Genomic DNA, 19973 nt, shown 5'->3' with positions numbered 1-19973 from the left:
AACCCAAATGCCCTCTAGTGTCATTTTCAGTTATGTTGAAGGTGACACCTTAAAGAGTGTGACTTCCGTACCTAGTGTCTGTAACGGGAAATGTCAAAGTGCACCAAACATTTTTACTAGGCCCAAGTTTCTTTTAATATGAAATAATAACACTTGCTTCGTGGAGAGATTGTCGGTGTTAAATGAAACTATGCCTATAAATGTGCCTTGTAAACTGGTAAATGCTCTACAGATGGCCACTGTAGTGAGCTTTAGCTGATTCCTTGCCATCAGAAAGGCAAAAGCGTTTTTCTGCGTTCCTGATTTTCATGGTCCTTGGAGGCCTGAGACAGGTGATGGGTGGAGAGCAGTTGAGGTTCACATTCCCCAATGAATTATTCAGATCTCTCTGTGCCAGTCTGTGGTAATGTTGACTGTTGTAGGTAGCAAACTTCTGAAAGGAAATTCCTTCTCCAATGTGACTATCTTTGTCGATGCCAGGCTTGTAGAGGTACTTTTTTGGGTAGGATTATTATATCTGGGGCTGACTTTTTGTCTCCCAGTAACCAACTGAAAGTTTTTTTTTTTTTTTCCCCTGCGGTACGCGGGCCTCTCACTGTTGTGGCCTCTCCCGTTGCGGAGCACAGGCTCCAGACGCGCAGGCCCAGCAGCCATGGTTCATGGGCCCAGCCGCTCCGCAGCACACGGGATCCTCCTGGACCGGGGCACGAACCCGCGTCCCCTGCATCGGCAGGCGGACTCCCAACCACTGTGCCACCAGGGAAGCCCCTGAAAGTTGTTTTCAAATCATAACCATTTTGGTGAAACTTTAAAACATGGACAGAATTCCCTCTCTTTCCACCTGAGCACTGGCTGTAGGACTCTAGACCACTTCTTCCTACTTTTCAGCCCTTCAGTCCTGCTTTGATCTTGCAGGTGAGAGCTCAGGAAGCCAGGAGGATCAGCTGTGCACAGCTCTGGTGAACCAGCTGAACAAATTTGCAGATAAGGAGACCTTGGTCCAGTTTCTGCGTTGCTTCCTCTTAGAGTCCAATTCTTCCTCGGTGCGCTGGCAGGCCCACTGCCTGACACTGCATATCTACAGGTAGGGTCCGGGGCTTAGTTTTAGCAGACTGTGTGGGCCTGGGACCAGAGTGGGTGATGTATCGACAGTTCTGTCTTGGCTCTATGTTCCATACTCAAGGTCGTCCGTACTATGAGTATTTACACCAATCTGAATCCTCTTGACTATTACAGATTTCTTCATTGAGTTATCTGCTTTTTGGCTATTAAACTGATGTCAGAAGCAAGAGATGATCTGTTTTCCACTAAGAAGGCTATGTTTACAAGTTTGTAAAATGACCAGGCTTGACTCTTTAGGGTAACAAAGCTCAGTTTCTGCCGTTGAGAGATGTCAGATGGTGGGAATAAATCACCTCCTGAAGACAGGAAAGGATCATGCTACATCTGTTAAGGTTGATTGTCAAAAGAAGAGTAGAGCCATTCAAACTTAACCCATAGTTGTGGGGAAATAGATACATCTCCAAAACGGTACCTGGGCCTTGTTGATAAATAAAGGAACCTCAGGGTTTTCTGCTGCTTATAATATGAGCTGTCATTTATCTACAGAAACTCTAGCAAATCTCAACAGGAGCTCCTGCTAGATCTGATGTGGTCTATATGGCCAGAACTCCCAGCCTACGGTCGTAAGGCTGCCCAATTTGTGGACCTACTAGGATATTTCTCCTTGAAAACCCCACAAACAGAGAAGAAGGTAACAGATGATTGACGGTTGGAGAGGCTAACTTGGCCACATTTTAACCTTTTTTATCTTGAGTTAAGAACGTTATGATCAACCCACATGGGAGTACATATATGAAATCTCTTTTAAATATATATTAAGCACTCCCAGTATGTATGCCACCTAGATAATATACACTAGCAAATAAGTATAGTCTGAATTTGGCTTAGCCAATAGAAGTAGATAAAGTGGGGAAGAAAATGCAACTCATTAAATTTGCTTGGGAAAGAAAGTGCTCCTCTGGGTTTCCTGGCAGTCCTGATCACATATCCAACGTGTTTTTGCAATTAGATAACCATTTCATGGCTTCTCCATAATAATAAAATTTCTCTCCCTCCACAAGGTATAGAAAGAGGGGCTGTCACTAAGATCGTGGAAACTACTAAAGAAGATAGAATCCTTTAAATGACTAGGAGTTAGGCTCAGCTTTGTTTGATTCTGAGTGAGGGCTGCTACTTATAGGGTGGTATCAGCTAGAAAGCAGAGGAAAAGTCTTTGCCAGTAAGACTTTCCCTTGGGCTTTGATTCTGGTCCTATATTGACTTCTGTTTTCAGTTGAAAGAATATTCACAGAAGGCTGTGGAGATTCTTCGTACTCAGAACCACATTCTTACCAACCATCCCAACTCCAACATTTACAAGTGAGTTTTGTTCTGCTTTCTTCCTATTTGAAGCTCGGTCAACAGTCCAGTTGCTATTTCCACATTGATTGGCTCTTATTTATGAATCAATACGCTCCTGTCTAGTTGGTCTTTGAATCCCTCCCTTGTAGTTGGGGCCTTGTGCATAGAAGGTGCTCAAAATGTAACTGCTGAATTAGGGTTTGGTAAGCAATGATTTAAGAAGGTCTCTAGTTTTCAAGGGTCTAAGTGTAAATCACATAAGGCAAGTTTACAGAAATGGCTGCATTAAAAAAAAAAAAAACTTTGGAAGACACTGTTGGTTAAACTGTCAGTTTATTATTTCCCTGGTTTATTAGTGACTGTTCTTTTTTTTTCTCCAAACTTTATTGGGGTATAATTTACATACAACAAAATTTACACATTACAAGTGTACAATTCAGTGATTTTTAGTAAATTTAATTGTGACTCTTCTTTGAGTCAGATTTTAATGTAACATTTAGGATTCCTGTGACCTCAGAACAGCTCAGAAATAGGGAACGTCTAAGGTCACTCAGTTGAAATTCCCTTCCTGTGACTTAACTCTGTTGGGATTTCTCACATTTCCTTGTGTTCTCACTAGAGTGGAGCTTGCCTTGGGGAATATTGAGCCATGGTTTTCTCATGGCTTCTTTGTGAAGCTCCATGCTTCCTAAAATGAAAATCTCCTTATGCTAAGACTGCTTTCTTCCTTAGCACCTTGTCTGGCCTAGTGGAGTTTGATGGCTATTACCTGGAGAGTGATCCCTGCCTGGTGTGTAATAATCCAGAAGTGCCGTTTTGTGTAAGTGACATCTTTAACATGGACAGTCCCGAGGCTTACAGGGCCAGTGGGTTTCTTGTTTTTAGAGGTTGATTATTACTGCATAGGCATCCCTCTCCCAGTGGTTGGCTGCAGTTGTATTAATCCTTACCTGCCCTGCTACCTTAAATAGAAACTTCATCCATGGATGAAGAGTGGGTTACACTGATGAGTTTTGAAGAGGACAGGATGAGCCGTTAGCCTTGAACTAACACACTGTTTTGTGTTTACTTTTGCATTTAGTATATCAAGCTGTCTTCCATTAAAGTGGACACAAGGTACACCACCACCCAGCAGGTTGTGAAACTCATTGGCAGCCACACCATCAGCAAAGTGACGGTGAAAATTGGGGACCTGAAACGGACCAAGATGGTGCGGACTATCAACCTCTATTACAACAACCGAACTGTGCAGGCCATCGTGGAGCTGAAAAACAAGTACGGGCTTTTCAGACTTGGGGAGGGGCAGCAGGCTTATGAGGCTCAATACCAGTTGTTGCCTTTGATTGCTGGAATCAGGTAAAGCAGCACATTCCTGGAGGCCTAGTATGTCCTCTTGCCTCCTTAGGTCATGGCTGAAGGACACAGGTGAAACACCAGTTCTTAAGGATGCTGACAAAAACTATTTTGAAATTATGTCCCATGGAGCCCTCAGGGTCTAAGATCTTCAACAGCCTGAAGGGAAGCTGAGTGAGGGGGACTCTAGGCTTCTTATACCCATGTTAACTAGAGTGGTTCTATTTTTAGATAGACGATTCTATAGGGGAAGTAGTTGTTTCTTGGATTAAGACACAGTTCTCTTGTTCACAGAGCAGGCAGTATTTCTCAAGGAGGTTCTCTAGTTTGAAGTCCTTCCATTTCTGCATGGTGCATTCCCTCTACATATACTGATGTTGGATCTTTCTAGCTTATCTGTCCCAACATCTGAATCTCAAGGCAGGTTGTATATGGGCCAAAGAAGACACTAGCATGGGTTATATAGTGTCAGCTTTTACAGAGACAGACCACTTGTTGTTGAAGACTCAGGCATTTATGTTGGGCAGAGAATATAAGTAGTTGCTACTTGAATGTTTAGACCTACAGGGAGTGCTGCTCTGTGCATAGAATGGAAGTGTTGGTATTACTCTAAAGGTAGCATAAAGCTAGCGTGTACCACATGAACAAATGGCCACAAGAGCTCTGCTTAAAGGAAGTTTTCTCTTTGTCGTTTGAAAAGCATAGTTAACATTGATGATCTGCAAGTAGAAGCTGCTCATTGGGATGACCCAGTTCCCTCTGGAGAAGGTGGATTTGATTTTCTGTTGTGTAGAGTCAGCGTAGCTGCTGGTAAAGACCTCAGACTCTGGAATGAGACTGTGGGTTCACATCCCTTGTAGAATTTACGTAGCCTCAGTTTCCTTAACTGTAAAATGTATAAAAGTTTCCTTAACTGTAAAAATTACACACTTTCAGGGTGTTATTTTAAGGATTAAATGTGTTAGTATATGTGAAGTGCTGAGAACAGAGCCTGACGCATAGTAAGTGCTCAGTAAATATTAGCTCTAATTGTATTCATATAATTACCTCTAAATTATCCCATGCCTTTACTCTTTCTGACTCTACTTGGCACTTGGTCCGGATCCTGGTATGTCCCTCTGCCTCTCTAAAGCAACCTGAGTGTTATCCTTCCAAGATAGTTGTCTTGATAGGAACTCATGGCAGTCGTCATCACGGTACCTCTTGGGATTCCAGGCTTCAGCGTGGCATGCTCTTGGAGTAATATCTTCCCTTGATGTGCATTCCCTTGTTTTTCTGGAGTATCAAAAATTATCATATATAATGTCTTAAAGCACCTGTATGTTCTCCCCCCCCCCCTTTTTTTTTAAGAGAGAAAGAATAGAGGAAACATTTTTTAAATTAAGTTGCTTTTATTTGCCAGATTTCCTTTCCTTAGACTTAATTGCCTTAGAAGAATAGGTAGGGACAGTCTTCTCTTCGTCTCATCAGACTGTCACTGCTGAGGGTCTTGTGAGAGGCTCTTAGGCCATCTACCCCTCTGTCTGATACTGTCTCTCCTAGGCCGGCTCGCTGGCACAAAGCCAAGAAGGTTCAGCTGACCCCTGGGCAGACAGAGGTGAAGATCGACCTGCCTTTGCCAATAGTGGCTTCCAACCTGATGATTGAGTTTGCAGACTTCTATGAAAACTATCAGGCCTCCACGGAGACCCTGCAGTGCCCACGCTGTAGTGCCTCAGTCCCTGCCAACCCAGGGGTCTGCGGCAACTGTGGAGAGAATGTCTACCAGTGTCACAAATGCAGGTAAGTGAGTGGTTGTCACCCAGGCCAGGCACATTCCTTGTATTTTTCTGTAAGAGTCTCCTTGTGCTCAATTTCATTGTGTGGTGCCCTCATAATAACTACAGGATTATGGGTATGTAGAGTGCAGAGTTCAAGGGTGGAAAACGGGAGGGAAGGGGAAGAGTGGGGTGTGTGTGGGCGTGCGCATGCATGTGAATTCACGAGACCATCCAGTGGTGGGTGGTGCTGGGGTCCCTAGGTTTGGTTCTGGGTCTCCCTTTCTTGTTACCTGGTTGCTTAAGTCATCCTCGCCTATTTGCTGCTGCCCCTCCGAGAGTCCCTGCAATAGTTTGCAGTGTATAGACGTGGCACGGTCCATCTCCTCTCCCTACAAATCCTCTGCTGCCCCCTGACCCAATCACTATGGTTTTTCAGATCCATCAACTATGATGAAAAGGACCCCTTCCTGTGCAATGCCTGTGGCTTCTGTAAATACGCTCGCTTCGACTTCATGCTCTATGCCAAGCCTTGCTGTGCAGTGGATCCCATTGAGAATGAAGAAGACCGGAAGAAGGTAAGGCCGCCTCCGTCCGAGACTCAGCAGGGCTTTGATCTGAGCTGTGGACTGAGCTGATGTGGGGAGTGTGCTTTTCCTTCTAGCTGAAGTTTTCTTAACTCAGCACTGTTAGGGCTCAGCTTTTGAGTGGCAACAAATAAGACAGATATATTGGAACACATGGTTTGTGTAGGATTTTGGAGACATGTTAATGAAACTAGAATATCTCAAGCGACAAATGACAAGATTTGGAAAGGCAGATAGAAGTGGGGTGACTTGCCCTGCATTTGTTCCACAGGCTGCTTCAAATTGCAGTGGCTGGCCTTCCCTCATTGTTGGCTTGTCCAGGGGCTAGTTCTCTGCCAGCCTGATGTGGTGGGACTGGATATGGGAGGACAGGGAAGAGGGGGGAGCTGTCAGGATAGTCACTAGCAGCAGCAGCCTGGCAAAGCAAAAGAACACCTGGCTGTGGAGTCAGAAGGTTGAAAGTTCCAGTTCCACTTGTGCTTTTTAGTACTGTGTGACTTGGCATAAGTCACTGCTCTCAGCATTGTTTATTTATACGTGTATCGTATACTTTGTGTATTATTAAAAATAACATGCCCTCCCCACAGGATTATTGTGAAGAATAGAAATAACGTATGAAACACAGTACCTGACCTAGAGGTCCCTGACCGATCACTCAGGGAAAATCTTCATGCTGACGAGCCTTCACGCACGCCCCTGTCTCTTCCTGTCTAGGCTGTTTCCAACATCAACACACTTCTGGACAAAGCTGATCGAGTGTATCACCAGCTGATGGGACATCGGCCACAGCTGGAGAACCTGCTCTGCAAAGTGAACGAGGCAGCTCCTGAAAAGCCGCAGGTAGTCCAAAGCTGGAGGGACATTTGGAGAGGGTTCTGGGTCAGAAGCAGACTAGCCCCTGGGTGAGGCCATCTCATGGTGGAAGGCTGACAGCTTCCCTCTTGGTTGCAGGATGACTCGGGGACGGCTGGGGGTATCAGTTCCACCTCAGCCAGTGTGAACCGGTACATCCTACAGTTGGCACAGGAGTACTGTGGAGACTGCAAGAACTCTTTCGATGAACTCTCCAAAATCATCCAGGTAGAGAACCGGGAGCAGCTGGACAGCGTGCTTTGTCGTGTGTTATCGATGTCGTTTCCAAAGCAGCTCTTTGCTCTCCCCCAGCAGCTCAGCTCCGGGGGTGCCCTTGCCCAGCCGCATAGCTTCTCACCCACAGCGGTTTTGGGTGCTCGGTAGAGAGCTGAGTTCAATCCGGAAAACAGAATAACGGAGATTATTATAGATGTGTTTTTCTTGACCATTCACAGCCCATCTTTTAGTAGAGGGGTTAACTGGTTTTAAAAAAATAAGGTGCCAAGGTTTTGTTCCTGTTTTTTCTGATAGACGTGTTTGCAGGCTTGAAGGGTAGGGCACACCAACTCCAGTCAACCAGGGTGGGCCATACGGTGGATGGCATGTTACAGACCCCACCCCCATGGGAGGGAAGGCTAGCCGCAGACAAGAGGAGCCAGGGTCCTTGTCCCTTAAGTTGCTGGTGTGCCATCTTTGCTACACGTGCCTACGTTCCTGACTGTTCTTTATGAGACAGTGTTACGTGGGAGTTAAGGGCGTGGGCCTGTGATCAGAGGCTGAGTTCTAACTCTGCCACTTACTTTGGTCAAGCCAACCCCTCTAAGCTTGTTTCCTCCTCTATAAAATGGGGATAAAGTATCTAACTGGTAAGGTTATCAAGAGGGCTAAATTAGATAATGCGTGTAAAGTGTTTTTTCAAACCAAAGCTGATTTCTAGTTAACTTCCTCTTTTTCTTTATTTTAATTGCTGATTTCTTTCTCCTTTGTCTTTTTTTTTTCCTTAGAAAGTTTTTGCTTCACGCAAAGAGTTGCTGGAATACGACCTTCAGCAGAGGGAAGCAGCCACCAAATCATCTCGGACCTCCGTGCAGCCCACCTTCACTGCCAGCCAGTACCGCGCCTTGTCCGTCCTGGGCTGTGGCCACACATCCTCCACCAAGTGCTACGGCTGCGCCTCGGCCGTCACAGAGCACTGTATCACCCTGCTCCGGGCCCTGGCCACCAACCCTGCCCTGAGGCACATCCTCGTCTCCCAGGGCCTCATCAGGGAGCTCTTTGATTATAATCTTCGCAGAGGCTCTGCGGCCATGCGGGAGGAGGTCCGCCAGCTCATGTGCCTCCTGACCCGGTCAGAGCTTGCGCCGTGGTGACGGGGGCCGGTCATGCCTGCTCGTGCTTTGGTGGGGGCGGCAGCGGTGCTGGGAGCACCAGAGGGTGCACGGAACCATGCTTCTCCCTGCCAAACAGCTTCGCTAGTTTATAATAGAGAAAAAAAAAATGGGAAGAGGTCCTGGGTATAGCTGAACAAACTTGGAGAGCATTTGAAGCCCAGGTTTCCGTGTAGGTAGTATGTTTGGCTTGTACTCGGTTGGTACCAGTGGGGTTTCCTGAGGAAGCAGTTTCTGAGTTTTGGTGAGGGAGGAGAAGGGTGCAGCGGGGCACTTGGACTCAAGACTCACACAGAAGAAGGCAGTTGGAGCAGTGGAGCCTAGGGATTAAGAGCTTGGATCTGGATCAGAAAGACCCAGTATCGGATATTTTGTACTATGTGCCTTGGACACATTTCTTAACTTCTCTGAGCCTAAGGTTTCCTTATCTGAGAAATACTGACGGTGGCAAATATCTTAAAGGCTTGTGGTGAGGATAGACTAACATAATTCATGCAAGTAATAACTCATGTTTGTGGAGTACTTAGTCTGTGCCCATACAGTACCCACAGCTGGATTTGGATTATTTACTGAGTGTGTTGCATAAGTTCTGGAACATGTTAGCTGGTTGGTAAGTATTACTTGCTGTATTACTTATTCACTCATCTAACAAATATTTATTGAGCATCTGCTGAATGCTAGGCACCGTTCTAAACTCTGAGGATACAGTGGTAGATGAAACAAAGTCCCCGCACTCATGTAGCTTACGTTCTAGAGGGGAGAAGGGCAGTAAACAGGTAATTACACGGTACAGTGTCAGGAGATTAGATGTGAAGAGTGGTACAGCTGGGATGGCAACTCTGATTGTGGGTGGGGTTGCTGCGGAGGATAAAGTGGTCAAGGACGACCTCTGAGGGGTGATACTTGAGCAGAGCCCTGCGTGAGGTGAGGGGGCAAGTCATGCAGATACTGAAGGCGCGGGCAGCACACAGAGGAAATAGCAAGTGTCAGGAGGAGAGGCAGGGGTGTGCCCGGGGTGTGAGGGGCGGGGGAGCCCTTGTGCATGGAGTGAAGGATACCAGTTGGGGAACAAAGGGGAGGGGATTTAGTGAGAGACCGCCAGGGCCCTGATCCTGCAGGGTCTCGTAGGCCATTATAAGGACTTGGATTTTATTCAAGACACGTTGGGAAGCAAGAAAGGGATGTGACACAATTCGTGGGTTTTTTTTATTATTAAAATATACATTATTACAAAGGGACATAGACGGGAAATGCGGATGCCTTGTGGGAAATGAAGTGAGGGCAGTTGGCGAAGATGAGGAAAGAGTTGTGGCCAAGGCTGAGGGTGGACACCTAGATTCTGGAGACTGACACACCAGGCAGTGTCTGGGGGCTGTGCAGCCTGGGATGTGGGCTGGGGAGAAAATCCCCCGTGTGTCAGTGCTGCTCTGTTCTCAGTCGGCGTCTCCTCCCAGGAAAGGCGGCTGGGGCGTGCCCTTTTTTTTACACAGCAGGGTTTTGTGGGGCTAGTGTGTCTCCTTGCCCCTGGGAAGGCTCGGTAGCCCTAGACATTGATTTCCTTTTCTCTGGGCTCCTTCAAGTGCAAAGGAGGGACACAGCCACTGGTGAATAACAGGACTCCTTTCTCTGCTTCCCTAGGGACAATCCAGAGGCCACCCAGCAAATGAACGACCTGATTATTGGCAAAGTCTCCACAGCCCTGAAGGGCCACTGGGCCAATCCTGATCTGGTGAGCAGGCTGGCCGTCTCCTCACTCTCTGCCTTCATTCCCTCGGCTTCCTCCCCGCCAGTCTCGTTTGCAGAGGCGAGAGGGAGGGAGGGGGCGGCACATTTGCAGAGCTCACGTCCCACAAAGACTTTCCCAGGCCAGAGTCAACCTCAGAGAGAAGAGAGATGAGCGATTGGCCCTGTGGAGGGTCTCCATCTCTCCACTGTCTCTCTGATGGTCCACCTGTGACCAGACGTTCTAATGCTGAGTCCCTGGATCTGAGCATGGACGTGAGCCCTAGTCCTGGGATTGACCCTGCAGACCCTCCTCTACTCATGTCTCTTCCTGTTGGCCTTCTAGGCAAGTAGCCTTCAGTATGAAATGCTGTTGCTGACAGACTCTATCTCGAAGGAGGACAGCTGCTGGGAGCTCCGCTTACGCTGTGGTGAGTTTGGGGGACGTCTGGTTAGCAGCTTGCCAGAGAAAGGAGAGGAGGCTTCAGGGCGCAGTCCTAGGCGCAGGGCGGGAGAGGGCAGGGGAAGCTGTGCTTGGGCAGCCTTGCCACGGCAGGTGTGATGTGTTCTGTGATCACGTGTAACTGCCTTTCCTTCCTCTGCCCAGCACTCAGCCTTTTCCTCATGGCCGTGAACATTAAGACTCCCGTGGTTGTTGAGAACATTACCCTCATGTGCCTGCGGATCTTGCAGAAGCTGATTAAACCACCTGCTCCCACCAGCAAGAAGAACAAGGTACGGGGCCAAGAGGGAGGGCGGGGTGCAGGCCCTGGCCAGCACCTGACCTGCCTCTAAAGGCCTCTGCTCACCTGAACTCGCTCTCCCTGGGCGGTACCGATGCTTCCTTTGCGGCAGTTCAGCAGAGATGGGTTGGGGTTTTTGAGAAGAAAGGTTTCTCAGAGGGAACTCAAGAGAAAAACAAACACAGAAATACAAACGCATAGAACAAAGTGGTTAGCCGTGGAGGACTGCCTCTTTCTCCGGTCCCGTCAGATGACTCGCAGCTCCCAGAGGACACAGTGTTCTTTCCTACCCCTCTGCCTTTGTACGTGCAGTTTTGCGCAGTGGTGGAAGTCCTGGGCTCTGAGGCAGACCTCTTGATTTCAAATCCCAGCTCTTGCATTCACTAGCACTGTGACTTGGGCACGTTATTTAACTTAGGTTTCTTGGTTACCCTATCTATAAAATGGGAATAGAGTTTCCACCTGAAGTGTTGGGAAGAACAAATGACTTAATGCAGATCAAGTGCTCAGAGCAGTGTCTGGCCCATGTTAATCCTTAATAACTGTTACTTGTGGCTGTATGGTGTCTCCTCTGCCTGGAATGCTCGCCTTCATTTTGTCAGCTGCTCCTTCAATTAACCAGTTCTCTGCTAGGCTGGCTATGAGCTTCTCGAATCCAGGGATTGTCTTACTAAGATGTTTTTATGTCCAGTGCATAGCATGGTATCTAGCATTATAATAGCCACTCAGCAAATCATTGTTAAGTGAATGAATAAAGCCAAGTTTTTAATCCTAAAATGGCCTAGCCACAGATGAACTTGCTTACACCAGTCGGGCCGTAATTCTTTCCCTCGGCCGTGCCTGAGGCCGTCAGTGCCTCTTATCCATCTTTGTAGTCCTTGGGCCATTCTCCTTCCTGCTCCATCCTGATGGAATCCCTTGGTGGGAAACGAAGTCTTCATTGTAGGATTCTGAGTAGTAAGCAGTAGGGAGGAAGCTGGGCAATGAACAATTTACTCTATTTCCCTTCCCTGGTCTGCCCGGACAGTCCTCAGAAAAGACCCCCCTTCCTTCCCTTTGATGAAGGTTTACTTCGCCTCAGAGCTAAGTCTCAGCAAATAAAAATTGGTTCTTGATTGAAAAGAGGAACCTCATCCCCACGTAACTGTCATTTTTCCCACGGTGTGAGGTAAAAGATTTCCACAGGGTTCTTACTCTCTGAGCACTGAAGCCTCACATTTTGCTTAGTTTTAGCCTAAAGAGAGCAGCAGTTCTCAAAGTTTGGCCCATAGATCCCTGGGTGTTCCCAAGACTCCCAGGGAATCTGTGAGGTCAACATTGCTTTCATAATTACCCTAAGATGTGATTTGCCCTCTTCACTGTTTCGTGGCATTTGTGCTGATGGTGCCAAGTCAGTGATGGTGAGGCCACTGGAGGCTTAGCACAAAGAGGCTGTGGGCCCAGCTCCACTCAGAGCCGTGCTCTTCCCTGCCATGCACATTCCCTCTAGAGTGTCCTTGATGAAGCATCGCAGGTTAATTTTAGTAAATCTTGACTCCTGAGTGCTAATCTTTTTTTTAAAATTTTTTATTTAATTTATTTATTTTTGGCTGTGTTGGGTCTTCATTGCTGCGTGCAGGCTTCCTCTAGTTGTGGCGAGCGGGGGCTACTCTTCGTTGCGGTGCACGGGCTTCTCGTTGCGGTGGCTTCTCTTGTTGCGGAGCACGGGCTCTAGTCACGTGGGCTTCGGTAGTTGTGGCTCGCGGGCTCTAGAGTGCAGGCTCAGTAGTTGTGGCGCCCGGGCTTCGTTGCTCCGCAGCATGTGGGATCTTCCCGGACCAGGGCTCGAACCCGTGTCCGCTGCATTGTCAGGCGGATTCTTAACCACTGCACCACCAGGGAAGCCCAGCTAATCATTTTAATATTCAGCAAGACAATGTGTGAGGCCCAGAGACAGTGCCCTGGCGCACTGCAGCGCAGCGGTTGTCCTGGGGAAAAGCACTTGTGTGACTGCCCTGCAAGCTGCCCATGGAACCCCGTTTGTGCTTGAAAGGAGGGCTGATGGGCAAATTGTGGTTGTTCAGAATCGGGTGTTTGGTAGACATTTTCTTATAAAGTGAATAAAGTGAGCTTATCACTTAAAGAGGAATTGACATAACTTGGTGAACCAGTATTTTCCAAATGACCAGTACATGTTACCGAATCATGTGAGAGTAAACGATGAATTTTAGTGGAATGGAATACGAAACATTTATTGATTGGTTTCAGATTCCTCATTCTAGCCAGTCTTTAAGAACCTATAATTTGTTAAATTTTGGTTTAGTATCAAAAAAAAAATCCACAATTAATTGAAAAACCTATTAAAATATTCTTTTTTCCAACTAAATACCTGTGTGAGTAGTACTTCACCTCAAACAACATATCACAACAGTTTGAACTCAGAAGCAGGTATAAGAATCCAGCTGTCTTATTAAGGCAGTCTTTAAACAGTTTCAAAAATATAAAGCAGTGCAACTCCTTTCTCTAGATTGTTTTTATTTTGGAAAATATAAAAAATGTTATTTAGGTTGCCAGGTAATGGATTTATTCTTACTTTTAAATGAATTAATAAATATTTTAAGAATTGCTGAACCTTAATTTTTAGTAGGTACATATTGATGGAGAGAGCTACACACACAAGAACTCTTTGGAGTCAGTAATTTTTTTTTTTTTTTTTGAGGTACGCGGGCCTCCCACTGCTGTGGCCTCTCCCGTTGCGGAGCACAGGCTCCGGATGCGCAGGCTCAGCGGCCATGGCTCACGGGCCCAGCCGCTCCGCGGCATGTGGGACCCTCCCGGACCGGGGCACGAACCCGTGTCTCCTGCATTGGCAGGCGGACTCTCAACCACTGTGCTACCAGGGAAGCCCTGGAGTCAGTAATTTTTAAGAGTAATGGGATGCTGAGGTCAAAAAGTTTGAGAACCCAGAGTCCTGGGGCTCTGCTGTGTCGGCTCCTTGGGACTAGTTATGGCTCCTTAAATTCTGGAGGCTGCTTAGTGACCCCTTGAAGATTTATGTTTGGGAAACTACAAATCAGCCTTGGGATAGGAATTAGTATATGTGGCTATAAGACTGTCTGCAGGAAGCCAGTTACACCTTACCCTGCACAGTCAAAATCAGTGACCCTAAGCTCAGCATGGAGTTGCTACTGCTAAATTAGATCAAAATGCTTTAAAGGAACATACGGGGGCATAAAAGACATGACTGTTGATCCTTCAACATTCTTGCCTTTGCATATGTCCCCTTGGGGTGCCAGTGCTATTGTATTGCAGCTGTGGCTCAGATGTGCCCTCAAGCTCTCTCACCTTGTCCGCTTTCCTCCTGCAGGATGTTCCTGTCGAGGCCCTTACCACAGTTAAGCCATACTGCAATGAGATCCATGCCCAGGCTCAGCTCTGGCTCAAGAGAGACCCCAAGGCATCCTATGAAGCCTGGAAGAAGTGTCTTCCTATCAGAGGTGTGTCTGTCTCTTCAAGACTTGAGAAATCAGTCATTCCTACCCCATCCCAGCAGCCCCACAATCCCCCCCTTTCTGTCCCTTTCTTCTCCTTACCTCTCCCTGCACCCCTTTGCCTGCCAGGGATCGATGGCAACGGGAAGTCCCCCAGCAAATCAGAGCTCCACCATCTCTATTTGACTGAGAAGTACGTGTGGCGGTGGAAGCAGTTCCTGAGTCGTCGGGGGAAGAGGACCTCCCCCTTGGATCTCAAGCTGGGCCACAACAACTGGCTGCGGCAAGTGAGTGAGCGTCCCCTGCGCCCCTCGCCCTGCTGCGCTGGCCTCAGATCCCGAGCAGGGTGTTTCTACTCCTCCCCACTTGTCTGCTCTGCTTTCTCTTCTTTCTCTTTGTTATTATTGCTTCCTTCCACATAGGTAGAGGTTCTCGGTTGCCGCCGCCAGCGTGGTGGACTGGCCGAAACAGAACTCTTTCCGCCTTCTCATCAAGCTCGTGATCTCTGGTCTCCTCCCTGACCACTGAACGGACCTGAGCCTCAGTGCCTGTACTCCCCTTTCTCCTTCCACCTTTCATATCTTCTGCTGTCCTCTTCCTCTTTCCAGTTAATGTTCTTAAAGATTAAAGTAATTATATTTTAGAGAATTCATTTGTCCATTGGTTCATAACATAAATAACTGGTTTACATTAAATGTTAAGTGTTCACCGTGTAGCTGTCCCCAAAATAGAATTATAGCTGTCTTTGCTAAGGAGAATTCCTGCTTGTCTTTTTTCCTACTTCAGTCATCTTGGGTACATTCTCCAAAGTAGTTGATAGAGAAAATCTCCATGAAGAAGGTGGCTCTTAGGCAGCCTCTTTACCAGCCTGCAGCAGTCTGATCTTGTGTTAGCTGGTGATTTTTACCTTTAACCTTTCCTAGAGAGGTACTCAGAGGACTTCCTCTGGATGGGCGGCAGTTGACCGTGCCCTGCGGGGCCTGATGAGAGGCTGTTGGTTGAGCCGGGGCTTCTGTCCATACCCCACAGGTGCTTTTTACTCCCGCGACGCAGGCTGCACGGCAGGCAGCCTGTACCATAGTGGAAGCTCTGGCCACCATTCCCAGCCGCAAGCAGCAGGTCCTCGACCTCCTCACCAGGTACCGTTTGAGAGTGGGATGGGCAGGGTGGTTGGACTTCATCTCGAGCCCTTCCCGCTTTCCCAGGGGAATCCATAGATCAGGGTGACTGGAGGCGCACCTGTGCTCTGTAACTGGCTCATTCCTTGTAGAAGATCACAGAAACAAAAAAGTTCTAAAAAGCTGAATTGTCGTGATAGTGCAATTGTAGTGGTAGTAGCAGTGGTGGTGGTGGTGATAGAGCAGCAGAATTTCAGCAGCTGGTATTTTTTGAGATCTTATGAGCTTATAAGTGCTTGGCATGCACTGTCTCATTTAATCCTTATCTGGGCTTAAAGTGGTTAATTAACTTGTCTACTGGAAGGCAAGATTTGAATCCAGGCAGTCTAATTCCAAAGCCCACATTATTGGCCACTAAACTCTGGTAAACTTACCTTGTGAGTGACTCAGTCACAGCCATACTCGTGCTGCCCCAATAACCGCCATTCATATTTTGGTGCTTTATTGTTCCAAACGTGTATAGTTTGTTGCACTGCATTCCCTGTTGTGTGCTCTTGAGCTTTCCCCAAGTGTGGGGAGTTCCCGAGTGGGGAGTTTGGGGTTTTCTCGCCCCACCCCCTTCCTTCCATGGAAGAGGGAGTGAAGGACAGCAGAGGCATGAAAGATGGAAGAAGCAAAGAGGAGCTGTCAGGACTGTTGCAGCTGTTTGAGTTCTCTCTCAGTGCCTGTCCCTCCATGGCAGTTACCTGGACGAGTTGAGCGTAGCCGGGGAGTGTGCCGCCGAGTACCTGGCGCTCTACCAGAAGCTCATCACTTCAGCTCACTGGAAAGTCTACCTGGCAGCTCGAGGAGTCCTGCCCTACGTGGGCAACCTCATCACCAAGGTACCTCTGTCTCACCCAGCCCAGCAGAGCCCCTTTCCCTAGCTCTGCTTTCGTTGTCCTCTTTCTCTGCGTGAACTTTGTAGTGTTCTTTTATACCAAGAAGAAACATTTGTTGAAAATGCAGGCATACCTTGCCTTATTGCACTTTGCAGGCGACTGCAGGTTTTTGATAAATTGAAGGTTTGTGGCAACGCTGCATCAAGTAAGACTATCAGCGCCATTTTTCCAACAACATTGTCTTTTAATTAAGGTATAGACATTGTTTTCTTAGACATAAGCTATTGCACACTTACTAGATTACAGTCGAGGGTAGACATGAGTTTTATATTCATGGGAAAAAACAAATTTGTGTGACTCGCTTTATTGCAGTAATCGCTTTATTGCAGTGGTCTGGAACTGACCCTGCAGTATTTCTGAGATCTGCGTGTGGTTACTTCTGTGACTTCATTGTGTTCATCATGAGGTTATGCAGTCTGTTGGGGTCACTTGGACTGTTCTCCATTTTTAAGCAGTCCCTTAACGTCATTGCAACTGTCCTTGGCTTCTTGGAAAGGAGTTCTGCAAAGTTCTGCAAATGCTCTCTCAGCTTGAGAGAGCATTAGAATAAAAAGATGGTGCTGCCAGTTCCTGGACCAGTGGTGGGGTGGACCAGTGTCGTTGGCAGTGCTGTCACACTGACTGTGCTTATTGTCCTGTTTAGGAAATAGCCCGCTTGTTGGCCCTGGAGGAGGCCACCCTGAGCACTGATCTGCAGCAGGGCTATGCCCTCAAGAGTCTCACAGGTAGAGAGAGCCTCCCAGCCCTTCCTTTAGGGCACCCTGGGTATAGTTTGGGGACTGACCCTTAGTTCCTTGGTTGCTGTGGTTGACTCTCTTCTCTCTCATGTTGACCACACTGCACTTTTTTTTTTTTTTTTTTTTTCACACTGCACTTTTGAGGTCTGCGTTTTTCTCCTCAGGGATGGCTTTACGTCTTTTTTTTTTTTTTTGCGGTACGTGGGCCTCTCACTGTTGTGACCTCTCCTGTTGCGGAGCACAGGCTCTGGACACGCAGGCTCAGCGGCCATGGCTCACGGGCCCAGCCGCTCCGCGGCACGTGGGATCTTCCCGGACCGGGGCACGAAGCCGTGTCCCCTGCGTCGGCAGGCAGACTCTCAACCACTGCGCCACCAGGGCAGCCCTCTCCTCAGGGATGGCTTTATGTCTTTGAGCATCTGTTGGCTATTGACCAGTTCACATCATTGAGCATGCCCCATGCCAAGCACAAAGATAGTGTTTCCCTGCTTTTGAGTTGCCCGTCATCTTTTGAGGATGAATTAAGCCTTTTTTGCTTAATTCTCATTCAGAACTCTTGTAGCAACTTTTTCCTGTCCCCACAGGCCTTCTTTCCTCCTTCGTGGAGGTGGAATCCATCAAAAGGCACTTTAAAAGTCGCTTGGTGGGTACTGTGCTGAATGGATACCTGTGCTTGCGGAAGCTGGTGGTGCAGAGGACCAAGCTGATTGACGAGACCCAGGACATGCTGCTGGAGATGCTGGAGGACATGACCACAGGTAGCACCACCCAGCAGCCTGCAGCCCGAGATTCCCATGTCCCTTCTGGCTCCACTTAGGTACACTGGTCTGATTTCCCCAACTTCCTCAGAGCCAGAGCAGGGGCAGCAAACATCTCACATTCAAGGAAAGAAGGAGAAGAAATTTCTCTTGAGACTATTGGTTCTTGGGGTTGTAAAATTCCATTGCTGGCCTCAGTCATTTGGGACTTATTTTATACTGGCTGTGCCATGTAGCTTGTGGGATCTTAGTTCCCCGACCAGGGATCGAACCCGTGCCCCCCTGCAGTGGAAGCACAGAGTCCTAACCACTGGACTGCCAGGGAGTTCCCAGTTTGGACTTTTTATATTGAACTCATAGTGTGGGAAGAGGTCAAAAGTTCTCGTGTTGGTGTCTTTCACTGGTGCTGGAAGATTCTCAGCCATCATCTCTTCAGTTGCCTCTGCTCTCTTCTTTCTCCTTGTCCTTGTGGAGCTCCACTCTCTGTCCTCCCTGTGTCGTCTTCTCTCTTTCATAGTGTCCATCTCATTGTATCTTTATGCTGATTTTGGATAATGTCTTCCATCCTGTACCGTGTCATTCAGTTCATTAATTTTTTCTTCACTTTGTTATCTTTTTAATCTACCCATTGAATTCTTGCAGTTCTGTGTAGACTTTATAGTCTCTAGTTTTTTACTGACATTTCCTCCTCCTTTCATAATCTTTCAGCAAAGCAAACTTATTTCTGTGTCTGATGATTCTAAAATTTGAAGTATTTATTGATCTAATTCTGTTGTTTGTTTTTTTGGCTCTTGCTTATGGTGCCTTAAATCTTTTTGCATTTTGTGATTTTTTTGACTGTGAGCTCGTGTTTTGAGGGTTTATCTGTGGAAATTCTTTAGGACCCGAGTCAAAGGTGGGTTTTTCCAGAGAAGATTTATAACCGCTTCTGTGAGGCATCTCAGGGTACAGCCATCCCAGGGCCGCCTTCAACAAAGTTCTAACCTTAGATTTTTCAGACCTCCTAGATAGTGTGAGCCACAAACGCCTGTGAGGAACAGCTTGTTGTGAGTTCTTGGAGATTTTTTTTCCCCCTCTACTCAGTGCCGCATTTTGAGGGAAGACAATGTCCTTTCATTGATTTGCTTGGGGGAAAGGGAGAGTTCTTTTTAGTTGACCCTTACACCAAGGATGTAGCTCTTTTGGGGAAGCAGGTTTACATGTATGTGTATAGTGGGGTGGTTCCTGCCAGATTCTCCACCTTGGCAGATTTGTGGCTGTGTATCCAGCTCTCAGATCCTGGCAGGTTATTGAAATGAAAGCTCATGGCAAAAATTCACCTCAGTGCTTTGCTAACCTCCCTGGGTTCCCAATTTTTCTTAATTTTGGGGCTTTCTTTTCTAGTGTGGCAGTTCACTGATACCTTTTTATTCAATATTTTAAATTGTTTTTAAGTGGAGGAGTGGAAAGTAGGTCAGGGGACATAGTCTGCTGTATTGCCAGACATGGAGGTCCTTCTGGTGCCATTTTCAGCTGTCTTGCTGAGCTGGTTTGTGACCTTGACAACTGGACCCTTTTCAAGAGCGTTACTACAGCACTTGCATATATGACTTGAAGTTTATCTCTTTCATTTATAGAGGGCGATCTACTTAACCTTTTAGAATGAAACTGAAAACTGTAACTTCCTTTTGATTTGACTGGAATGCAGTTAGGATCATTATTTGACATTTTTGGGTATCTATTTTGGGCAAGAGGATGCAAGGTTATAATTCCCAGAGGGAGCAAGACGTGTACACAACTAACTGTGATGCTCTGTGTTGACTTGGGTATTAAGGCTTTCAAATGGAATGTGGTCTGAGTATAAGAATCAGTCAGCTTCAGGTTTCCAGTTGAAATACTGATATTGCCACATAGGACATTGAAAGACTTGCTAGGCAGAAAGAATCTGTCAGTGACGGAACTTCATTTAAAGTCTCATCTTAGTTTCCGTGTGTGAAGCTCTTTCCTAACTGACTTGGCCACACTGATTTCTGGTAGGTACAGAATCGGAAACCAAGGCTTTCATGGCCGTGTGCATTGAGACAGCCAAGCGCTACAATCTGGATGACTACCGGACTCCCGTCTTCATCTTTGAGAGGCTCTGCAGCATCATCTATCCTGTAAGC

The 19973-nt window shown here is 47.1% G+C and overlaps 1 protein-coding gene across 8 annotated transcripts in view; it reads left to right on the top strand.

Annotated features, from left to right (window-relative positions):
• UBR4 (ubiquitin protein ligase E3 component n-recognin 4) overlaps nt 1-19973 on the top strand; it is a 128553-nt gene that overhangs the window by 81206 nt on the left and 27374 nt on the right. For all 8 annotated transcript variants that reach the window (XM_079912598.1, XM_079912599.1, XM_079912597.1 and 5 more), the window contains 20 exons: nt 916-1084; nt 1609-1753; nt 2336-2421; nt 3136-3223; nt 3485-3678; nt 5299-5538; nt 5953-6091; nt 6815-6940; nt 7052-7180; nt 7957-8300; nt 9979-10069; nt 10409-10493; nt 10670-10797; nt 14152-14281; nt 14405-14562; nt 15305-15414; nt 16136-16277; nt 16978-17059; nt 17656-17829; nt 19846-19967. In XM_079912598.1, coding sequence (XP_079768724.1) covers nt 916-1084; nt 1609-1753; nt 2336-2421; nt 3136-3223; nt 3485-3678; nt 5299-5538; nt 5953-6091; nt 6815-6940; nt 7052-7180; nt 7957-8300; nt 9979-10069; nt 10409-10493; nt 10670-10797; nt 14152-14281; nt 14405-14562; nt 15305-15414; nt 16136-16277; nt 16978-17059; nt 17656-17829; nt 19846-19967 — 2882 coding nt within the window. The remainder of the gene's footprint in view (nt 1-915; nt 1085-1608; nt 1754-2335; nt 2422-3135; nt 3224-3484; nt 3679-5298; nt 5539-5952; nt 6092-6814; nt 6941-7051; nt 7181-7956; nt 8301-9978; nt 10070-10408; nt 10494-10669; nt 10798-14151; nt 14282-14404; nt 14563-15304; nt 15415-16135; nt 16278-16977; nt 17060-17655; nt 17830-19845; nt 19968-19973) is intronic.

The sequence above is a fragment of the Stenella coeruleoalba genome, assembly GCF_951394435.1.
Source record: "Stenella coeruleoalba genome assembly, chromosome: 1".
Taxonomy (NCBI): domain Eukaryota; kingdom Metazoa; phylum Chordata; class Mammalia; order Artiodactyla; family Delphinidae; genus Stenella; species Stenella coeruleoalba.
Note: the sequence above shows the minus strand (reverse complement) of the source record. Positions and strands in the feature narration are given on the sequence as shown.